Consider the following 25,279-nt stretch of genomic DNA (forward strand, 5'->3'; position numbering starts at 1 on the left):
CCCTGGCGTTCGGACTGCAGGGTCGTAAGGTGGCAGTCGGGACCGCCTGGCATGCTGCGGTGCCACCGTCACCATAATGAGGCCCAAGTCTTTCTAGTAATTAACTATTAAGTTGCATTAGCTGTCTGGATACTTTATACTGTGCCTAGCCATAAAGTGACCAAAGATGACCTGGGGGTGTCATTTTTTGATCACTTTGGATTGTGTCTTATCCAATAATATGGCCCTTGTGTTAGTGGCCACTGTTAGTATACAGTAGCCTCTAAAGATAAGTATGATTAAGGTGCTACATCCAGTGTGTGAAGCTGGTGAGGGAGATAATGGTGATGAGTGAATTCAGGGACTTGTTTGTAGCAAATCTGGCAAATTTTTGATTAGGATGACGACCATAAACTCTTGGTTGCAGGCACTGGAGCCTCCCCAACCTAGAGGAACTTTACCCTTATCTTGTGTTACCCAGAAGCAAGGTCTTCAGATCTCAGTTCGCTATCAACATACAGTAGATTCCACTCTGCCCAATATAGAACTGGGCCTCTAGAGTGACAGGAGAAATCAGATCATTTTGACATACTCTATAGTTTCCCATGTTCCCTGCAGTACCAAAAGGTGCTAGCAAAGACATCTTCTTGAGAGTTTACTAGGCACCTAAATACAACAAGAGGGAGAGAGTAAAAAACACAGTATATCCTACACAGCTATCACCGTAATGGCTGAAGGGACTAAGTGACCAATATTCTCTATGTATTATTGTCCCTCCCTTTTGCTTTTAATGTTGCATCAGACAACATAAAGGAGGTTTTCAGTTGACCTGAAAGCACATTTATTCAGACAATAGTCCCATTGATCTACTTCTTAAAATGGTCTCCCCTAAGAGCTCTTACGTTAGAGCCCATTTACCCTTCAGCATGATGAGAGCTGAAGAAGAAGCAGCCTGAAGATGAAACATGCCACCTATGTTAGTGAGTAGAGACTTGCAACCACTTTAGTACAGATTCCTCGATGAGCTACCTCATCACATATGATACTTTACATTTCCATAATCTCAGAGCCACATTGGTACCCTTGATAAGAATACAGTTCACTAGGCACAGCTTTCTCCGAAGTTGGCCAAGCAACTGCGTATGTGCGTAGCCTCTTCATCCAATGATCAAATATGTATGTGACATGTTAATTGAGGGCTATTTTTTTCTGATTCTGGTAGTCCAACCCTAGGGCCACCATTCTTAATTAATTACACTGGTCATGGCCTGGAAGACGCCTATACGAATGTCTCATTTCCATGTCTCAGAAAGAAGGAACAATAATTTATACTTTTTTCCAGAATTGGCTTTCCTTCATCTAAATTTGTATATATATTTTTTGTATCTGATTTATTGCCAGCTAAGACCACTACCAAGCATGTTTGGATGGTGAAAGACGCAGTGGAGGAGTAAAGAAGGATGGTCGGTGTCACCAAATTAACAGTTCATTAGGTTTTTTCAGGTCTGAAATATGTACATGGAGCACATGGTCCAAAGGTTTAATGCTGATTAGGAAGTATTTGTAAGACTTAGGGCCTGGTTTAGAGTTTGACAGATAAGGTTACTCCGTCTCAAATATTACAAGTCCATTTTATTCTATGGACATTGTAATACGGCGGACAGGATATCCGTCACGTTTGTGACAGAGTAACCTATCCACCAAACTCTAAATCAGGTCCTTAGAGTAGAGTTCAATGATTTTTATCTTTGACCTCTTCATGACGTTGAGCCAGATCTTGTGAGCTGATGGCTTGTACCCCATGTTGTTTGTGTCATGCAGTATGTTTTGGGAGATCAGTGCATCCTGGGGTTGTTGTCCTTATACCAGCTCATGACAATTAAAATAAGCAGGTGATTTGGGGAACCAAAGAAGGAGCTGCTTCAATGCTTTATCCCCTTTGCTACCAAGGCCTTTAAGAAGCCTTTCAGGATGTGATTAAGAGCTTTCTCCAGACCACCCAATTGGAGATGATAAACTGTTGTCTGGATGTTTTTTTTTTTATCATTTACAAATGTTGCATGTACCTATATGATAACTACTGGGATGGGTATTCAGATCCAAAACCAAGGCCAACAATCTTTGAGATGAAGGTCTTAGCTTGATCATTCAAGATCTCTTTTGGAAACCAGGTTAGATGAAGATGGCTAGATGCACATTTTTTATCATGGCGATCATAATTGACACAGGTATGTCACTTTGGTAATTTCGAAGTTAGTCCACTTAAACTAAGACACCGTTTTATAACCCTTTCTGGAAGAGTCTAGAGGATGGACCATTGCCAGATATTATTTCCCATGTACTGTCAGCGAGACAGAAATTTTAGAGGTGCTTGAGGCACGCAGCCTCTTCTATATCTTTGCAATAGTGTGTATGACTGACAGCCAGTGTGTTTAAATGCAACAACAATACCATACAATAAGAAAGCTAGCAGCAGGGTGGCACGAAATTATAACAAGCTAGCAAACATATTCTGCCAAAATTCCTTTGTGGCACCTGACTGTTACTATAAATTTTCTTAGCAACTATAAATCATTAATGTAGTTGAACTAATCCCATGAACATTAAACACCATCTAAACATTTTTACTGTACTTCATTTATATTCCTACGAATTCTATTGAGTCAGCTGGAATCACTGTAACCATTAAAATAGGAAGTTTGGGAGCAGAATTTAACAGATTGAGACTGGTGCCTTGTGTAATGAACTGAAGTGTTACAATCAATTGGAATTATTCGTCCTTTTATGGACACATTATCAAAACATGAAGGAAGAGCACCTTTATACAGCTAAAAATTGACTCAGTATTGTAATTAATAAATATGTTCTACTGTTCTATGGTGCTCATTACAAGTTGGACAAAGTGCTGTATCCCAGGAGAAAACTGCCATGGCCATTTATACCTGTCACCAAGTTCCTTCCCTTGGGTTTTCTGGGTGCAGGAACAGCTGGGATTCATTTTCCCAGCGGGAAAAGCTAGGTAAAAAATTCCCAAAGCCTTGGGCTGATAGACCAGCACAGCCTGGACCCTAGCTTCTGAAGTACCCACTTCTATGGCATGGGAAACATGGAATGCTTCCCGGGGTCAGCCTTGAGACTCTTTTCCTCCTTGAATACTTCTCCAGTTCATTTCTTGCCCTGCACCTCGTAGACACCGTTGCATTAATCCTGATGGAATTATGAATTCTGTATAGAATTTCACCTTAAAAAATCCGATCAATGCAGTTATTCCCCACTCTATTGGAATTGACTCATTATAGCTGTATTTAAGTGCGGGATTAGTGTCCGGAAACATAACTGCAGGTCACACTGTATGAGCACCTAAATTCAGTTACCTCATAATTGGTGACTATGGGCCAGATTATGACATATTTGCGCTCTGAGTACTGCCAATGCCGTGGTGGGTGTCGGACCGCTGCAGTTGTGGTGGTCCGACTGCCACATTATGAGGTTGACAGGCAGACCTGCCAACCTACCACCGTCCCGGATAGGTTCCTAGATCCCGACGGTCTGATGGTGGTGCTGGTTGCAATCAAGCAGGAGGGCGATGAACTTAGCGCCTCCCTGCTGATCACAACCTTGCTTTCCGTCATCCTTTTCATAGCAGTTTTACCGCCAAGTCTGGCATGGACAGTGCAGGTGTCCCCTTGCCCAGCACCCTCAAAATGCACACTGTGCAGACAGTGCGCATTTGGAGGGTGCTTGTGTCCCCTGCAGCAATGTCGTTGGCTCTATTATTAGCCAGCGACAATGCAGCCACCATTTTCCCACTGGGCTGACCAGCAGAAGCCTTGGTTTCCGATGGTCAGCCCGGTGGGAAAGTCCTAATGGGGCCATCGGGGAGGTCGCCAGAACAGCGGCGATCACCCCGTCGGGAGTTTGGCAGACAGGTGTTCCCGTCCACCAGACTCATAATCGGGCCCTATGTGTTCTATTTAATGGTTGTAATGAAACGTGATCTTGCTTTCATTCCCACGTGAAGAGATTACCCTACCTATTTAAAGTTTTCACTCCAGGTAGATTTCAATAGAAAGTGGACACGTTTTTACTCAATAACTTTTAAATAAGTTGAGCTTTTTGATTTCAACATTCAAACATTGTTTACAGGTTTTAAAGGCGTGTTTGTTAAAAACCGTAGAAAACAACTTTGCACATTAGCAAACATTTACAGATTTCGGCGAGGAGAACACATTTACTGCCCAAACTGTACTTTCATATTATTCCAGGAAGATTGCACCTCCCCCTTGTAACTTTTAACTCTTTCATTAGTGCTGCCACTACTGTCTCAGACCAGGACTGGTACCCTCTAGGGACTTTATTACTTATTACCCACTTAAAATGGGTATTATTGACACCAGGTGATTTTACCACACCAATAGTGGATAACTACTGTTCTAGAGAATGGGTAATATATATGCACCGGGAATACCAGATCTAATATTACATATTTATCCTAATTTCTGGAGCTTTTTTGTTCACCTATTTCACAGATTGTTAGCCTGTGGAAAGTGTAACCGGAAAGCAGATTGCATTGTCAAGTGTGTTATTACCAGTTGCATACCTTCACCTGCATATACCAAGCGAGATTCTGCACCCCTATAACTTGTTGTAATGTGGCATCATAATTCCACAGAAAAAAGTGCTGAAATACTACTGCGCACAACGGGTAGTGAAAGTCTACTTGGTGTCACTTTGGTCTCCACCTAACGCTAGTCACCGCAACAGCCTTTCTGTTTTTGGGGGCAACCGGCTGATAGATGTATAAGTGGCTGATATACCTGTAAGTGGCTGAATCTGTAAGTGGCTGATAGATCTGTAAGTGGCTGATAGACCTGTAAGTGGGTAATAGATCTGTAAGTGGCTGATAGACCTGTAAGTGGCTGATAGATCTGTAAGTGGGTGATAGATCTGTAAGTGGGTGATAGATCTGTAAGTGGTTTCCCGCAGTTGGTTTGGCTTGGTAAGTTCACTGCCTCTCACAGACTTATCACTCTTTCCTCACTTGAAAGAGTGTTGCAACGTGATAATAGTCATGAGGCAAGACACACCAGTTCATGTGAGGTACTTCTTCATTGTGTTATTTCCATGTACGCTTCAAGTGGGAAAGTATATATGATATGAGGGAAACAGGACATCCCAACAGGAGCAAGGACAACTTTGTTTAGCCTCCAGACCCCAAATGACTCACACAGCCAACATTCCACTTACTATTTCATTCACAATTTATCACTCATACAGACTGATCAGTTAACTAAAACATAGGACACTGATGTAACACATCCCTGTTCCTTATACATACAACAAAGATCCTGATGTAACACAGAGTTAGGTTCATAATTAAGTGTTTGCATAGTTAGGTAGAGTGAGAAACCCATGGTGAAGGAAGAACACATTGGATAACGGAAGGCAAGACTTCGAGGAGAACAGACTTTCCTTTGCTCTCGTATATTTCAAAGGCTAGATCCAGACTTTGCAAGATGATAATGATGTACATCCACTGCTTACAGGGCTGTGATCCAACTAGAAAGAGAAGGTAACACACCTGTTCTTCCCAGCTGTTCACCGACACTAGCTTGGACTTATGAGACGCACACCTTCCTCGGCTGTTCCACCAGCTCAGGACTTCTTTGGAGAAATAGTAGCAGTGCAGATTTTGGAATGTCCATTCTTCTTGGCACGACTTACAACCGATGCCTAAAAAGAGAGGGCGGGAAGGAGAGAACACGTTTGATATAGTATATTGACAGCATGATTGCTGGTTCATTTGTGCGGTCCTTAGTAACTCAAAGTGGACGTTGTAAGCATGGTAGATTTTCAGATTCCTTTGGAAATAAAGTGCTCAAATATGATCGGGATGTCAACAGCTGCACTGGTGGCTAATGGAAACCATCTGTTGGAACCAGGCAGGACCTCTAATCATTCAGAAGCAGTCCATCTTCAACCTCCCCGGACCAGTCCATCCCCAGGATTCTGGATCAGAGTCTGTGGAACATTAGCAAAGAGCGACCACAAAGACGTGAAAGACTATGATGAAGATGTGGCGGTTGGGCAGCTGTCCTGCAGGGTGCACACATGTTATCTGCTCCTGTTTATTTTTGGAAGAAAATGTTTTCTCTTCCGCTTACATCGATCTCATCAATTACCTTCTCAAGCCATTTCCCTTGGGTTTTGCTTTCTGATACCCACTCATGGATCAGACTGGAGGAGCCCTGAAACCTGGGTCATTGAAGGAGGTACTTTGACCAACTAACCTTCCAGAACCCAGAGTATCTGTCCTGCAATTTTAATGCTCTCTTCCTTCACTGTGCCTTGAGTTCCTGAAAAACACAGTTACATCAAATCCTCACTTTCACCCCCCAGAACATTCAGTCAATGGTATTTGGTAACCGTGTCAAAACCAGGACAACTCATTTCATTCAGGCTAGACACATTATGCCCTGAAAGCTGTGAGCCTCCTGTTACAGCTAACATAAGAGGGGCATGGTTCTGCCAGTCACCACCAAAATTACTCTCAAGATGCTCTGACCTTCACACAATGTCCTCCTGCTCAACACAAATCAATACTGAGTCTGTAAAGTGCACTCAATTATATAAATTTGTATGACTAAGACTTCATCAGTATAAGATGTGCGGTCTGGTGTGTTCTTTGTCCAATGAACTCAAACTAGAATTTAAAAATGGCTGACAGCTGAGATCATGCCAACCAGTCCCAAGACGCACTGTTCTGAAGATGTACAAAGGCTAGAGATATTTAAACGAAATTAAACTGAAGGTCACCCAGAATTCGAAAACCAAATCACAAATGGTAAAATAGTTTTACTATTGGCAGGAGATTCTGAATGAGCACGAACTCCGGTGAAAGTTTTCTATGACGAAGGATCATTATTACTGGAAATGCATTAGTGATTGGACATTTTTGAATATCTGAATGTCTTTAAGACATTTATTTTCTGACCATCAGACGAAGTGCAAAAATGATGAACCTCAACATATAAAGAGATTATGAAATATAATAAATGTTTGCTGATTAAGCATTAAAGATTTGATTTTCTTATATTGGATGAACGCTAGTTTAATTTTGTTTACACGTCTTTAGCCTCCGGGTATCTTCACCACAGTGCATCTTGGAACTTGTTAGCAGATCTCTGCTACCAGCGATTTTTAAACTACTGCTCAACACGGCCAGACCGATCTCAAACATTGTCCGTCCTTACTCCACCAAATGACTCCTTATCTGTTGGCTGTCTCTGTGTTCTGACACTGACATGGGAAACCTCATTAACTAGTACATCTGGTAGGCCAAGCCCTTCAGGGTCACATTGGACAGCCTTGTGTGCTATGGAATCTATTGGCCTGATTCACAAACTGCATTTTGTAGTATGTAAAGTATTTCAACAGTAGTACTACTTAAATACTATAAAATGGAATTGACAAACCTATGAATGTGAATTCTCACCTCAACCTATCTTTTTATTGTAAGATCCTCACACATGTAAGTTTATCACTTTGTAGTAAATGTGGGAGGTATTGGGGGAGTGGCTGGAAAAAGGGGCATACTTGCTACAAAATGAGAGAGGTTTAGGAAGGCATAAGAAGGGGTTTGGAAAGGGTTAGAGAGGAGCTTAGGGAGTGGCATGCCCTCTCCCACAAGAGAGTGCCCATTGCAATTCACGAATTTCGGGCCAGATGTAGCAAAAATTTGCGAGTCGCAAATGGCCCGAATCGCAATGTGCGACCCCGCAAAATCGGAAATGGGATGCAAAAACCCCATTTCTGAATCGCAAATTGCGACGTGAGCCATTACCGACTCGCAAATTCTGTGACCCCATTGTGCGACTCGCAAATAGGGAGACGCAATTTGCGAGTCGCAAACCATATGAAAAAGCCACTCGCAAATTGCGACTAGTCGCAAAAAGCCCATTTTGCACACCCAAATTACCACTAACTCAGAGCAGGTGGTAACCATAACCAAAGTATAAAAGGAGACCCAGAAGGCATCTGGGTTACTCAAGATGGCTGAAATATATGTAATAGCAAGGAGGAGGAGAGTCCACGCCGCCCAGCAGTGGAGGAGGAGGAGCCAGAGACAGGAGAGGATATACAGAACCAGGCAGACACTTTTCCAACAAACTGAGGAGGAGATTTATGATAAATACAGACTCAGCAGTGCAGCAATATTAGAATTAATAGATCTACTCAATCTGCAGCTTCAACGACAGACTGTGCGCAGTAGCGCCCTCCCCACACATGTGCAAGTGCTATGCTCACTGCACCTCTTGGCCTCGGGTAGCTATCAGCGGGTGATTGCAGTGGCAGGTGGGGTATCTCAAAGTGCACTCTCACGGTTCTTCAGATGTTTCTTAGATGCCATACTCACACACATGTCCAGATACATATACCTACCCAGGAATGAGGCAGAAATCAACAGCACCAAGTTAGAATTCTACAGAATTGCCAACTTTCCTCATGTAATAGGGTGTGTAGACGGGACACATATACAAATATGCCCTCCTGCATATCTGGAATATCTGTTCCGCAACTGGAAGTGTACCCACTCACTGAACATCCAGGTGGTATGTGACGCCCATTATGTCATCACTGACATGGTAGCCAAATTTCCAGGGAGTACACATGACTCCTACATTTTCAGGCACAGTGGGATACACCAACGCCTAGAACGTGGGGAGTTTGGAGACGGATATCTATTAGGACGGTGTGGCTGGTGTGGTTGTCTTGTGGGAGACCTGTGGGATATAGGGAACACACTGTCAGTATCTAGCATCTGTTGTATGCCTCCTAATAAACAGTTGTCTATAAGCTGACTACTGTACTACATTGCCCATAATGCACCATTCTGGTGGTTGCAAGTCTGGAATGGAGCTAGTTTGGTTGTGCATGCTGCTGTATACTGGGTTGGTGGGGGTATAGCATGTATGGGTGTATATGCATGTTTCATGGTACTCACTTTTTGATGTCCCTGGCGCTGACGTGTCCAGTACTCCCATTCCTGACACAGCCTCAGGCTCAAGGGTCTGTTCTACCAATTCCTCCATGGGTGTGGGTGGTGGGATGGTGGATGGGCCTCCTCCTGTGCCCCTCATCTCCCTGAGGCGCTCTGCCACCCTCTCCTTTGTCCTGGAGTGCAGGTCATACCACCGTTTTTTGATTTCATCTATACTTCTGTGGCTCACCCCTATGGCGTTGACCCTCTCCTGGATGTCTTGCCAGATTCTCCTCTTTTCCATGTCTGGAACACTCAGGGCAGCCCTTCCAAACAGCTGGTCATGGTGCTGGCAGCATTCCTCTGTCAGCACCTCAAGTTCCTTTTCAGAGAACTTCAATTTTCTCTTCCTGCCTGCACTGCCTGAGTCTTCCATTGTTCCTCCAGGTGGTTGCTCAGCAGTTAGAAAAGGGTGTGGTCCTCCCTCCTCCCAGGTGTATTTGATATCTTCCTGGCTGTGATGTCATCAGCAAGAGCCAGGAAGTGTTTTTCCAACTGTTTTGCTGCACCTGCATGCAATTTGCATCACAGTCGCAATTTGCGACACCCACTCGCAATTTGCGAGTCCGTCTTTAGCGAGGTCGCAAAAAGCGACCTCGCTAACAGCAGACTCGCAATCTGCGGTGCGACTTCATTTGCGAGTCGCAAAATGAAGTTGCTTTTTCTTGTTGGATACCATTTTGCGAGTCGGAAATTGCGACTCGCAACGACTCGCAATTTCCGACTCGCAATTTTTTGGCTTCCTACATCTGGCCCTTCATTTCTATGGGTACTGCAGGCAAAAAGGACCCAAAACAGTAGCAAATGTACTACAGCTCAGAGCTGGTATAAGTCCAGCACCACACATGTCCAACCAATGGCACTGCAAGAACACGTGCACAGAATATAATGGAGGTGGAGAATTAAGACGAAACCCCATAGGAAATGTTAAATTAAATTAAATTATATAAACTAGACAAAAATCACATTCTCTGTAACTTTAAAAAATCTAAAAAAGAAAATACTTAATATTTTATTTTAAACTATTTTAATACGTTCTTTATTTTTTTTATTAATACATGATTAGATTAATTTTAATGAACTCTACTGATATATTTTAATAATTGTTACTGCAAAATCAAAACTATTTTTTACTTAGTTTTTTAATTCGAACTTCAGGAAAATATTAATGTAATTTATTATAGTAAAAATAATTAACATTTACACTAGAATTAAGTTAAGTGTGCTGTTTTTTTTTGTTCTGCATTTTAAATATATAAAGTTAATTTACAATATTATTCAGCATAAAAATATTTCTACTCACTTTTTAAATTTTAATAAACTTTTTTATAACTTTTTTTACTTTTCCCCTGCACTTTTCCATGGGGGAGATCTTTGCCACGGATCTCACCATTACTTAACATTTTCAACTATTGAATACATTTTTACACAGACAATCAAGAACATACAATCTTAGAAGATCTAATATGAACTGAAACTAAGGCCCTCATTACAACATTGGCGGGCGGCGGAGGCCGCCAGCCAATATTGTACCACCAGTAGGCCGCCAATGTGGCCTGAAATCCACTGCCCGTAATTTGACATCCCCGCTGGGCCGGCAGGCGGAAACAGAGTTTCCGCCCACTGGCCCAGCGGGGAGTACAGCTATAACATTGCAGCTGGCTTCTAACGGGGCCTGCGGCAATGTGATGGTGCGGCGGGTACAGCAGCACCCGTAGCGCAATCCAGTGTCCGTAATTCGGGCAGTGGATTGTGCGATGGGGCTGTGCATGGGCGCTCCTGCACTGCCCATGCCAAGTTCATGGGCAGTGCAGGGGTCCCTCAATTCACCCATTCCGCCAGCTTTTCCATGGCAAGATTTACCACCATGGACTGGCTGGAGGATGGGGACTCGTAATCCCCAGGGCAGAGCTGCCCTTGCAGATTACAATCGTCGAGACAGCCACGGTCATAATGCAGGCTGTAGTACCGCCAGCCTGTTGGCGGTACTACCGCCACTTTTGCCCCGGCGATCAAAGACCGCCAGGGTTGTGTGGAGGAACTAAGTCTGCAAAAACTGAACTTCAGATGATCTCCTCCATGCATAGCAAGATGCCTTTTAATTTTTGCCAGTAGGGTTTGAGCACCAGACGTCTACATCTGAATATACCTAATTCTTAGGAATTATTTTTGACAGATGACTTAACCTCATAACATGGTGGTAATCAGCCATAAATCCTGAATTTCATTTGAGATGATTGTAACAGTAGTTGTAGATATATTTTTAAAGCGCTTACTAATCCTGACAAGGTGCTGAAGCACTTTTCCCTGAGTAGCATGCTACTCCAGAATCAAAAGTGGATTAGTAGTGGATTAGTATATGGAAATCTAACTTGTTAAATTTAACTAAGTTGTTAATTTGAGCAGTGGATATGTGAGTCTATTACTTTGATTGACTAGGACAAAGGAGTGATAGAGGAAGGAGGGGTCTAGAAAGTGCTATTCGGGAGATTATAGTAGTAAAATGAGGTTTAGGATGAGTCAAGGGCAGGGTAAAGAGGGAAGAGTCTCTAAAGCATTATTCGGGAGATCACAGTAGTAAAATGAGGTTTGCGATCAAAGGTAGATAGAGGAGGGACAAGTATAGAAACCGTTGTTAGGGAGATCATGGTACTTCAATGAGGTTTGGGATAAGTCCGAGATTGGAGGTAGAGGATATATTGTAAGAGGTATAGGATGAGACAGAATAGTGAACTGGAGAGAGTTGAAAGAGAATTGGAGAGAGTTGAAAGAGTTTTTGTTTTCTACAGTAGGAGTAAAGTAATAAATCTAAATATTTACATAACTACATAGGAAGATATACATGTATGTGGAAAAAATAGAGATATACATTTGTATTATTTAAAGTATCATATGAACATGTTGGGATAAATAGTTAGACATTCCAACTTTCAAGTGGTGCTTTACATAAAGCTAATTTATTTATTATTTAAAAAAAACATTTAATTTATTTATTTATATTTATTTTTATTACAAGGATCAAACACTGTATCAGACTCACACAAACCAGCTCACCTGCATGGCCACTCATATCCTTTCTATAACACTGGAAATCATTTCTCCCTTGCAGCCATGACCACATCTGTGTCCGGTGCTCAGCTGCTTGCCTCTGCTGCTCCAGCAGGTCTCGTAGAGTATTGTTGGTGTTTTGGAAGGATACAGACATATTTTGGTACAGCGAGGTCATCGCGGCATACTCCGATAGCAACTGGGTAAGATTTTGTTGGGAGGTGTCCCACTGCTTGGAGAAATACATGACTTCTTCTGATAAAAGGGTGGCATTGGCAGAACATTGCATCACTTCCGCTGTCCTCCTCTGCAGCTGACTTGACCACCTCACGGCTGGAACACATCAAGGATTACTTCAACAAAGTCACAAAATTCAATCGGGCAAGAAGCATTTTAAATTTTTTTTGCACATTTAATTATCATGAATTCAAATCTAGAACAGCTGATGCCTAAAAAATGGCTCTCAACTTTTTCTAAGATGACAAAGGGAGTTTGAGCCTTCAGTTATCTTTCAGAAACATTCTGGCACTCTATTAATGCTTCTGCTAATTGAAATGTCTTCTGTTCTGAACCAAAGCAGTCCTCGTCCAACTATTCCAAATGCTGCTACAACTTTCCAAAGAGTGCTTTCATTTAAAGCCCTATTGATGGTAAAAATAGTCTTATCATTAAAAGGACATGGGAGGGAAACTACAGCATAGAGTCAGGATTTGTTACCCCTACCTACCCTTAAACTATACCCCTGAAGGTATTTGGCTAACTCCTTTAGTGCTTCAAGGCACATTAGGTATGACATTCTTATGATATCTAAGGTTATGACTGGGGTCATCAGTAGGGTGGCCAACTCTGTACTATCTCCTCACTGGCGTGTTTCCAGGTCTGGCCCTGTGTGTAATAGCCTAAGGCATTCTGGGTATTGTAGTCTTGGTGTGCTTTGAAAAGAACCTATTAGACTAACATTCTTGATAACATTGATTTGTAGGTGAAATGTCGAGGACAGGAAACAGTGGTCAGTGTTGCCATGGATTGGTTTGGTCACCCTAGCCATGAGTACACTCTTCCCATGAAGAACGGTGTGAGAGGTTGAAACTCAACATTGACAATGAAATATCACACAGGAAAAAGACCTGACTGATGGCTGTATGTTGTTTAACACTACAGCTTCTACCTTGGTTTTATGAGACAGTATTACTTCGCATGCTGAGATTTTTAGGGCCACTTATGAAAACACCATCAAATAATTCAAGAAATTATAGAATGCAAAGAGCTGTGGGCTAAAAAGGCACGAACAGAAGTAGGTATCACACAAAATAGGGGGGGGGGGACAAATCAGCAGCCATTGGGAAACCCACTTTACACATATATAGCACTAGGGGTTGCATTACAGATGTGGCATGGTGTCCCACTGTGACTTCACTGTGAACAGTTCATCAGTGAAGGACAGACCAGCTGTTTGAAGCCTTCTGTCTGCTTTTAACTACACTGGCAACAACCAGCATGTTTTTCGAAGGAGGCAGAAATCCTCCTGCAGGCAGGTGTAGCGAGTGAGTGCACCACATACATGGGGATCCTTGGGTAATCCATGTCTCTTCTTTCCCATGGGTCACCTTGAGCACTGCATTGTACCACCTCTTTGTGGCTTGTAGTCAGTATGCCTCCTGATGTCTACATTGGGATTCTAGGTAATCTGTGTCACCCTCTTGCGAAGGGTGACCGAAGAGGGTTGTGCTAACTGTGCACCTCCTTTATCTGGCGCATAGTAGTTGTCACTCTTGACAAACTCTTTGCCTCTGCCCAAATGTCTGCAATACTGCGCTGATGCAAAGGCAATTGGTTCCCTCATTTCCCTGGACCCAAAATACCAAACAAGTGAGGGATCGCCGCTTTGAGATTGCACTTGCACACATGTAGCGCCAACGCGATCTGTATTACAGAAGGAGCAGCACAAATCAGTATGGATCCTTCTGAAATATCAAATACCCCAGGAGCACAAAACACTATTGCTCACACCAGTGATGCCCCCCGGGGCACTTTCAATATTACAGCACCTGGTTGCCATGAGACGCCCATCCCAAAGAAGAGCTGAAGACCCATGTTTTTGAAGTCTGCTTTGGAAACAATGCCTATCGAAATACCAAAATAATATTCCGGAATATACTTACCTAGAATTAAAAGAGTGACCACAAGCACCAGCAGGATAAAAGATAAAATGGCAAGAGTCCGCACCAACTTTGTAGACACTGGCGAAGAAACAGCTGCCTTTCCACTCGTGGTCACTGAAAGAAGGAACATGTCAGTAATCGGCGTGTCTACATCAGGAGTCATCAGTGATCAATGTGGGCTCGCTTGTGGTTTCATGAGCAGGTGCACCTCTTCTCATCAGTCATGCATCTCTGCCTGTGCTTGCAAGCCCCAGAGCACACAGCAGGGCTGTAACAGGCATCAGTAGCCCCCACACCGCAGGGATCCCACACCCTTCAGGGAGCTCCCCTTTCAGCCCTGGCCCTATAACCAGATCCTGTTTATAGGGCCTGCCCTAGACGTTCAGACACTCCATGCATGTTTTTGTCTCTTCTTTACGTGTTTTTTTTTTTCCTTTTGTTTGTTCCTAGCGCGAAAGTATTTAGGTATGCACTTAATAAATATAAAGTCAGTAGCAATACTAATAATATTAATAATATTAATGCTTAGACATAAGGGAACAGGAGCACCCCACCATTTGGTGTTCTGCTGTTGGCACTGGAAGATGCTTTGCAGGTGGGAACATCCTGTTTTCCCTCTCCTGGTCATTCACAGATGGGCAGCTGCTTTTGACATGACTTTTGACGCCTGTGGTGACATATGAAAGCATGCCACTTACAGCTACTAGTAGAAGGTCATCCGGTACGTATGCTTATCATACCTGTCTACCATGATCGGACGCTGATTGGCCACGGATTGGACACCATGGACCTGATTTAGGGTTGTAGGGTAAGCATACATTGGAGGATTTGGAAAGACTGTCCAACTTTATGGACTTGATTTAGAGCTGGTTGCAGTGGACATCTGATATATGGAGGAAATGGTAAATTCCCTTTCAATGGAGTAGCCTGGCATCCCTATTTTTGTACCATCCACTCCCTCGGGCGGCATGCCTGGATTCTGGCATTGACCTGCAATGGATTAGCCTCAGATCTGTGACCTGCAGTATGAAGTGAATGTGTGGAAATCAAGCATCTTCCAAAATGTTTGAATGTACATCTCCTCACAAGCTGGCTACATGCAAGGGTGCAGCTATAGGGTAGGAGATAGGGGACCAGGTTTGAATTCAACCTCAACTTCACAACTTACGATTCCCATCAAATCACTTACCTTCCCCATGTCTAAAAAAGGTATAAAATCTGTCTGTCTTGTAAAATCGGTTCTCTCAAATAAAGAGCTCTAATGCACTTGGGCCAGGTTAGTGCTATATAAAGGGCATGAGTCTAGGGTACATGTGGGCAGACGGCATCTATCCACTTTTTTCACAGAGTGGAAACCAACAGTTTGGGCCCCACAGAAATTTGCTAAACCTGTGCTGGTGTCATTTTAAGACACTGGGACACATTCAGCAGCACTTGAACATTGTCTGCTTTTGTTCGGACTAGCAACATACAGGCAGCCAGGGGTCTTATCAGATTTCAGCTGGGTCTATAACAGAGACTGAAGTTAAGGGGCCATCAGGACTCCTTTTGTTGGAATATCCGGGCTTGGAGCTATCAGGAACCTCAATACCTAAATGCGATAGAGGGGAAACAAAAGCACACAGCTTATCTCTTCACTGGTACATACGAAAACCATGCTTTTGACTTTGTTAATTCCAGTATATGAGAGATATGCATGCACTGTAAAAATGGCAGATCTGTTGGTCTGTACCAGTATTTACATAAACAACAATTTAAATATCATTATTTTGTTTATTTCTTTTATAGCGCTATAGTGCTTCTCATCCCATTGTAGGGTGTTAGAGCACTTTATATCACACATACACATTATACATTGACCTTAAATCATATGTGTGTCATTCAATGTACAGCATGTGTTACATAAGACAATGAAGGTTGCATGGTTTAGGAGTCACATGTCCTTCATAGCTCACTGTGACACACAATTTATGAACTACAAGTAACAAAAGTATCTTTGTGTTAAAAGCAGTAACCGGCTTACAATTTACATAAAATAAAAATCTGTTATCTGCATGATACATAATGTCCTTTGCAGGATACAAGTTTATCCTCTATCCTACTTTGATTCAAAACTGGAACTAGACTAAACACAGATCTCTCCAGCAAATATGTTAACCTCCAGAGTAAATTTACCAACACTATTATTCCCTGAGGTTTAGATGGCACACAAAGATCTCTGCAGCAGGTACCTTAACCCCACAAAATATTTTAAAATGCAATTTTTGCAACCAATTAAGCAGAACAGATTAACTGCCACGTTTCTTATTGTTGCCAATTTCTTTTAAGCAGAGTTTTAAAATATAAATGTAAAAGTTGAGACCCAGATTTTGCATTGGGTTGCGTCACTTTTTTTGGCACAACCCTGACTCAAAATCTCATTTGTTAAATATTGTAATACACTCATATGTACTCATAAAAGGACATCCTAAATATATGTCACTTCTTGCGATGTTAGTTTCTGAGAGATCATGGGTTGTCATGCCACTGTCTGAGATTCCCTGTATGATGTCATGTGCTGTGATGTCACTAGCATGCCGCCTAACTTGGTAAACCCCCCAACTTCTTTTTTTTTGTTTTAGGACTTGTACCCTGCCTGTCTCCAATCTCACCTGCCATTCGATAGACCAACCAGCATCTGACCTGTTATGTCTGTTCCCTTTACCAATTTGAGTGTCTCATCAACCTCTACCAACTTAATGTACCAACACACTTTTGGTGGGGTTTGTGTACCTTTATGGTGCATACATTAGTAAGATTTCTCCACCTCCATTGACTGCACACAGATGCTCCCTGGCGCTTGCTGAACAGTAACTAGCGAACCCAGACATCTTTTTGGAGAATTGATTGAGCGGATGGTCAATACTCCAAGATGGTTCTCTCTACCTGACACCTCCCAGAAACCCACCTCCACCTGCACACACCAATTTTAATTGCATCTTCTAGTGATGCACCCATGAGAGCTTAAGTTTTTTAGATTCCCCGCGCTCTCCTTTTCCTTCAGGTACATCCTCACACTACTTGGCCCATGTTCAACTAGCCGATATACTACCTTTGGTGTTGGGGGGGGCCATAGGGGTAGGGGGTAGTTGGGAAGGGGTGTGAATTCCACCCACGTTTGAACGAAACAGGGCTCTGTTGGTGCCTCGTATTAATTATTTCTTTGAATTATTATTATTTTATTGTGCTACTTATAGTTTGGATATCTTAGTAGACTATTGTAATATATTATGTTCCATTATATTATACTGTGCTGTACAATATAGTGCGGTACCGCTTTATTTTGATATGTGGTATAATAACGAAAAAAAACAAAAAAACAGGAAAACAGGAGCCTGTCCATGTTCTCATTTGTGATTTTCTTTCTTCTTTGCTTGGAGACATTCCAAAGGAATCCGTCTGTGTGGACGGAGGGCAGAGATTGACTTTCAAGGGCAGACGAGCTGCCATCCCAGTGCTAAAGGGAAAAGGTTGTCACACCCTTAAGACACCTGTGAGTATATTAACATTTTCATCACACAATCGGAACACACAGGATGGTGTGAATCATTTGCAACCAGGGGCATAGGAGACAATAAATTTCTGGTGAGGGGGGACTGCAACAGACTTAGGGGACTTTTCAATCGAAAATATACAAATTGCCATTGTTTGCAAAATGTAGGCTCTGATAAATGCACACAATCATATAGTTTGGACGTGAAATAGGGAGAAAGGAAGGCATATTGTCACAGGTTGAAAGTATGTTTTATTGTTATTTACATTCACAAGTATTTAGACCAAATGTGAAAAATGTGAAAACAAACATGTTGATTAACCTTGCATCTTCATGCACCAAGCAAATAAAGGTAAGAGGGGAAAAAAGGAAGAACATACCCTTTGTGTCCGCACCGATCATGCCTCTCACCTCATGCAAATTGAAACTGCACTAGAGATATCAAAAGTGATCAGGTACAATAATTGTAAACTGTGCTCTGAAACCGTAGTTCATATATAATACTTCTGTTCCTCTGTGCGATCTTGGGCAGGTCAGCTCCACATCAGTGAAAACTGGGAGCATTTGCACTGAAGAAGCTTTTGGTGTTACAGACTATTTAACACACGGGATTCTGTGCTCCCTATATAAACAGCAGTCATTAATGTCTATGTATTCGACTACTTCTGATGCATCAAGTCACCGATTTTAAAGAAAAGACATCAGAACTCAACTATTATAAGGTTATTACAATCCAGTTCTGACTCACAGTGCCTTCTGCCAGAGGCAGCAACCAAGGTGAAAGGCAGGTCAGGACACGGAACATAATTAAAGCAGCTGTTTAAAGCAACAAATGGAAAGTTGCTTTTCTTTCTTCTGCTCTATTGTAATAGCTCACAATGGCATCGCACTAAGGCAGTGATTCCCAACCTTTTGACTCTTGAGGACCTCCACTGAATCACTACTGAAAGCTGGGGACCCCCGAGCAATTTGTACGATTTAAATGTCAAACATGAAAACAGTAATTTGCAAAAAATACACAAGCAAGTATACACCAAACAAATACTCGAATTACTAAAGATCTAATTATTTTATATTGAAAAAATATCCAAGAATGGAAAAATGTAATGGCAAGGTTGGTGCTACATTTCAGGTGACTTACTTTTCAATGTTTGGTCTTATTTAGGAAAGCTGAATCCTCAGGTCAAATTCTAATCCCAAGCAATTTCAGTTTTCATTTTCTAGGTACATAAGGTCTGAGAAGGCTTTTTCACATAAATATGTGGCGGGGAAAGGAAGTAAACCATAAGGGCCTCCCTTCTCTCCATAGCCTCTTTGTCACGTGTAATTCATTTGTTTAATAGCACCTCTTATACCTGTGTAGGGTAATGGGCCCTTTAGAGGGGACTACAAGGTGTAGGATTAACAGATCATCCATACTGGTAGGCATTTTCTGAGAGTGCTTGGTGTGGAGAAGCACAAACTCGGGATTCAGAACATAACACAGTGTTTAGCATTGCCTTTAATAATAAAAATATAATTTTACACAAGCAGCCCTATTTTAGCAGCATAAGGAAAATGAAAGGCTGGCAAAACAAAACAAAACAGAACTTTCTAATTTGTGCCATGCAGCTTGCATGCAGTTCTTCGATGGCAGTTCATTGCTCACTGTACTAGATTACAGTTCTAACTTATGACCTGCACAGTAACAAAAGAATCTCTAACCCACTGTGCCAGGCACATAAAATACTGTTCTTTGCATCATACACATTCTTTCCAGCAGGCATTTTAACCATCTGGGCTACCTTAGATGAGTCAAAACTGCCACTAAAAAAAAAACCTACACCTCCCTCCAGCAGGTACAATAATCACCAGAGTTATTTTGATACTTTTATTTTTGCCGGAAAGCCAATGGTGGTTGCTACTGAACAGGGGTGGCGGGGGATGAAAACACTTCATCTGTGTATGGCAGACATCTCTCCTCCATCCTCTTCTCTTACTGACTCCTGGCAGCATGGAAGAACACAGACTCCCAGACTTCCCTAAACCAATCACAATCCTGCTATCACCAGCATGATAGCAGCGTTGTGATGGGTCTGAGCAGCCTGGTTCAGCAATCAGACAGGGAGTGGGAGCCTGTCCATGTTCTCCACCCGGATGTGCAATACAGCCACGTGGGGAAATGCTAAACCGTCATACGCACTTATGGTGCACATACCACTCCACCTCCCTGTGACACAGCCCAGTCCAACCCGCCCTAACCTGGCTCTGCACTGAAAAATAAAATGATAATAACATTGTGTTATTATCATTTTATTTTTCCTTTTATGCACTGCTCAGAGCAGTGGGGTGATGCTCCTCCACCTAAGCGGCGGAGCCGCCGCTGGATGCACAAGGAACTTTGCAGTGCTTTTAAAACTGTTGCACAAAGGAGGTAATAAATATAAAAACGCACGTGTTTCTAGAGGCCCCAGCTGCAAAAGTGCCTTTCTGCCGGCCCAGGCCTGCAGATTCCCTGGGAATGTGTCACGGACCCCTGGTGGGCCTCAGACCGCAGGTTGGGAACTGCTGCACTAAGGTTTTAACTGACTTGTGGGTAAGTTGATGGTGTGGCCATGTATTATATGGGCTATTGTACCCCTTGGTGTAGATGATAAGGATACTGCAAGTCGTCTTGGAGTTCCATACTTTATAAACGAGCATCGACAAAGCCAATAGGTCTCATCTATGCAGAGCTATTGGCTTTGCCAGTGTGTTTTAACCATGTTGTAAACTAGCATGGCTGCTGTTCAGCATGGCTATAAGTTAATGGCATAAAGGAGAATGATATGTCATAGAGTGTTGTCGATTGGTGTGGCATAGAGTGCCAAGGAGTGAGTAGAGTGTCGTAGAGTGGAGTAGTGTCAGAGTGGAGTAGAGTGGAGAGGCATAAAGAAGAGAGGTGTGGCATAGAGTGGAATAAAGTAATGTGGAGTGCCCTAGAGAGAGTTGAACAGGGTGTCATTGAGCATAATACACTGACGTATAGTGCAGTGGAATGGAGTGGAGTAGAGTGGAGTAGAGTATCGTAGATTGAAGTGGAATAGAATGTCATGGAGTGGCATAGAGTGGAGCAGTGTGTCATAGAATAGAGTGGAGTAAAGTGGCACAGAGTGGTGTACAGGCAGTTGTGTAGAAAGTCACAGAGTGGAGTAAAGTGTTTGTATAGTGGCACAGAGTGGAGTAGAGCTTACTGGAGTAGAGTGTTGGAGCAGAGTATTATGGAGTGTAATGTGGTAGAGTGAAGTATCGTAGAGTGGTCTAAAGTGAAGTGGTGCAGAGTACAGTGGTGCAGAGTAGATTGGCATAGAGTGCATTGGTTTTTAATAAAGTGGTGTAGAGTGCATTGGTGTAGAGTGCACTGCTTTAGAGTAGGGTGCACTACTTTAGTGGTGAAGAGTAAACGGGCACAGAGTGGAGTGGCCCAGCATAGATTGCAGTGGCACAGATTGTAGTGGTGCAGAGTGCTGTGTCATAGGGTGATGTGCATGGTAGAGTGGCGTAGAGAGTAGTGATGCAGTGTAGAGTGGTGTAGAATGTAGTGGCATAGAGTGCATTGGTCAGAGTGCAGTAGATTGGCACAGAGTTACACGATGGCGAGTAGAGTGCAGTGGTGCAGAGTTCAGTGGTAAAGTGTGCAGTGTTGCAGAGTAGAGTGGCATAAAGGGCAGTGGCGTAGAGTGCAGTCACATAGAGTGGCATAGAGTACAGCGGTGCAGAGTAGAATAGAGTGGCGTAGTGTGAAGTGTTGCAGAGTAGAAGATCATAGAGTGCAGTGGTGTAGAGTGATGGAGAGAGCAGTGGTGTATAGTGCAGCACCGCAGAATAGAATAGAGTGGCATACAGTGGCATACAGTGCAGTAGTGTAAGGTCGAGTGCTGCAATAAAGTACAGTGGTGTATAGTAGAGTGGTGTAGAGTGCATTGACGTAGACTGCAGTGGTGCAGAGTAGAGTGGAGTGGGGGGACTGCATTGGCATAGAGTAGAGTGGTACAGAGTAGAGAGGTGCAGAATGCAGTGGTGCTGAGTAGATTGCAATGGCATGGAGTGGTGCAGAGTAGAATGGAGTGGAGTGACATAAAGTGGAGTATGCATGGTGTGGTAGGACACTGCCATTACAGCCAACAATCTTCAATTGAAATGACCATTATATATGCACAGACATACAGTTTTACTGATAAAAATATACAGAACAAAAATGTTAATGTGTGAAAATGTCATTACCTAGTGTATTGATTTGTTTCGATCGGCCTGAAATATGTGTTTTTTTCCCACACTTATATTCTTATGTACCTGCACATTTCATTTACAGACATTTAAAGTATGTTGCGTGGTTGAAAAAAATAGCATCCTAAACCTTCCTCCACCACACCCCCAGTAGCCAGCATGATTGTCATATAAGTCCTCTCCCTTTGAAGCCAGAGAAAGAAAGATAAACACCAAGCTCCACGGGAAGACAGAGCCTGTCATTTGACATTGGTCTATGAATGCACAGCAAGCGAGACGAGATAAGAACACATTTTAAAGGCCTGTTCACAGACACCGAACACTGGTGGAAGGATACAGTAAACAAGAAATGCTCTACAAAAGGGACGAACTCAAGCTGGACTGCCTAAATCAAATACAGTTAGCAAATAGAAACCGAGCAAATGTGAGTTACAATGCACAAAGCCAAAGGTAAGCAGTTGGTGGAATACATTCATAGGGAAGCTTTCTAAATGTACCCTAAATGTCTTTAGCAAAGCAGACAACTTCAACCGAATGAACTCAGCCTTCAGCCTCGTTCTTATATATTTTTATGGAACTCCTCTGTGACTTTCAATATCCTTATACAGTATGGCGGGAGTACTTTATGCCTTATATTAAGAACTGTGTACTGAAAGTTATAACCTCATGCAAAGCTTGGTGAACCTGCACACTGAACCTCCATACCCCCTTCTCCCAGCCCTGCGTACCGTCCGCCACCCCCTATATCACTTGGAGGGGCACTGTGTGAAATGGAACATTCATGATGAGCCAATCATGACAGACATCAGAAGATTGACTAAGAGATCTTGCCCTCTGTAACACAGATTAAAATATATGCGGAATTACCACTTCCATCATTGAAACCAAGAGACATCTGAGGTCTGATATTTACCTTTTATTCCAAATTGATGAAGATGAGGATGTTGCACCATCGACCTCCTCTGGCCTAACCCACACAGCAAAGTCAGGATTCTATGCCCATGAAATAAATGCTACCACTACTCGGAGACCTGACAGACTAGAATACAATATATCATCTAACCACTGCGACAGTCGAACTGTATCTTGTTATTTAGGGCCTTTTTCACACGCTCTAATGGGCCACGACTGTACTCACAGTAGTGTCCTGTAACATTATGAAAGGTGTGCAGATTTATGCAAATGCATTGATACGAACACTGTATTGCTGATGCCTGGGTTGGTTATCACCAGAGCCACTGGAATTATGCGATTGTGCGCTGCAGGGTTTTTCACATAATTATGGATTTGCTGCATTTGCCACAAAATCCCTCATCTGCTGCATAATCTGCAGATTTAGACTTAGTCAACCCTGCCACATAATTTGGCCCTCCCATGCTGCATAATACTAGTGGCCCTCACTATCACCAATGTGTCCTCATGTAACTGTTATTCTTTATTTCCCATTTTCTTCTGTTTCTACTCATAAAAATTGAAAATTAAATTAAAAAAATTATTATACTGGTCAAATGAGAATGTTAAATACAGAAAAGATAATATACTTCAATATGCTTAAGTATATAACAATAACAACAACATAACTAATGACGCTAGGCAAACTACCCAAAATGAAACATGGCTTCTCCCTGTTAGCCACGCTGTAATCCAACCCTTCATTACTTAGATAAAAAACATTGGGCCCGATTCACAAAAGTCAACTTAAACATTTGGTATAAGTTTAGACCAAATGTCTAAGTTTACGATTTGTGGGAATTCACAAAGGGCATTTGCAAGTAGTATCTTTACGTCTGCACTCGGGGTGGATCTCCGTTCAGTGAAAATGTTAGAAAGACATACCCTTTTGGTAGCTAAATTGTATAGTGTTAAAAGGTAAAATCCTGCCTTCCCTGCTTCACTAAATGGTGTGATCCTAGGCAACTACAAATACTCAGGGCACAAGTACTAAAAATAAGTATGCAATTGACATCACAACGCATGACATCATGGCGCATGGCATTGCACTTGGCATCACAACCCAGGACCTCACAGAAAGTGGCATCAGATCTTAACACCTCAAAACATGTGTTTAGCAGGTCTATCATGAGTACATTTGAGCGCATTACTATATTTAACAAATTAGATTTTGCTTTAGGGTTGTGCCAAAAAAGTGAGGCAACCTTGACACAAAATCTGGGCCTCAATTTATAACTTTAGAGGCTGTGCCACAAAGAAATTGCCATAAAGGAGAAATGTGGCAACAAATCAGTTCTGCTTAAATGGTGCAGAGTCTGCATTTTAAGATATCCTGTGGGGGTTAAGGCATCTGCTGAGGAGATCTTTGTGTGCCCAGTATATCTCAGGGAATATTAATAATTTGTATGATGTTAAGCGCTTGGACACCCTGCATTGGGTTGAGTAGCGCTATAAAAGAAATAAAACAAAATAGTGGTATTTAAATTGTTATTTGTGTAAATACTGGGTCAGACCAACACATCTGACATTCTTACAGTGCATACCTATCTCTTATATGCAGAGACTGAACAAAGTGAAAACCGTGTCTCTCTTAGGTACTTGTGAAGTAATAGCAAGCTATGTGCTTTTGTTTCCTAAATAGCAGTTAGGTGTGAGGCTCACGGCAGCTTCCAGCTAGAATAATCAAAGAAAAGGAGACCTGATAGCTCCTTAATTTCAACCTTTGCCGTGGGCCAGCAGAAATTTAAAATCAGAAAGCCCTCCTTCATTCTGCTCAGAAGGAATGAAAGCGCTTCTGAAAGTGTGTGCAGTCGCTTCTGAAAATGTCAAAATACATCGGGTGGAATCCCCCATATTTTACTGGGGCCCGACTTCTTGGGAGGGTAGACTCCTTTCTAGCCTGGAGGAGTTTTCCTCATTATCCTGCAGTGATTGTCTTCAAGGCGGTAGGTGGGGGAAGGGGTGAGGATGGCAGGACAGCCATCAACAAACAGGGCCATTTTAAGTAGCGCTAAGTGAGAGGGGAAATTCTTTTGTCCTCTTGTCCCCCCACCCTCGTCCCCCGTGTCCCGACACTCAAAATTCTGAGGGGGGGTTGGAGGGGGGTACATTCCCCACATCGCCCACACTTCCTACACCCATGCTTGCAACCCTCACCCGCTCCTGAGAAAAAAGAACATTTGTCTGACGTCCGCTTCCTGCGCCATGATTGGCCCAGGCACCTACATAAAAACATCTGGGCTATCCCACGGGGCGGACTGGGGCGCAGCGCGAGGGGTCATGACGGGCCTGCGTGTCATCTTGCTCTGCCTCCTGACCTAC

At 42.7% G+C, this 25,279-nt stretch overlaps 1 protein-coding gene across 1 annotated transcript in view; it reads right to left on the reverse strand.

Moving 5' to 3' along the window:
• LOC138268172 (CD209 antigen-like protein B) overlaps positions 1-25,279 on the reverse strand; it is a 62,375-nt gene that overhangs the window by 31,922 nt on the left and 5,174 nt on the right. The window contains exons 2-4 of the mRNA XM_069217591.1: positions 14,230-14,343; positions 12,074-12,400; positions 5,561-5,712 (exon numbers count right to left, since the gene is read on the reverse strand). Coding sequence (XP_069073692.1) covers positions 5,561-5,712; positions 12,074-12,400; positions 14,230-14,343 — 593 coding nt within the window. The remainder of the gene's footprint in view (positions 1-5,560; positions 5,713-12,073; positions 12,401-14,229; positions 14,344-25,279) is intronic.

Source organism: Pleurodeles waltl, chromosome 12, assembly GCF_031143425.1.
Source record: "Pleurodeles waltl isolate 20211129_DDA chromosome 12, aPleWal1.hap1.20221129, whole genome shotgun sequence".
Classification (NCBI taxonomy): Eukaryota; Metazoa; Chordata; class Amphibia; order Caudata; family Salamandridae; genus Pleurodeles; species Pleurodeles waltl.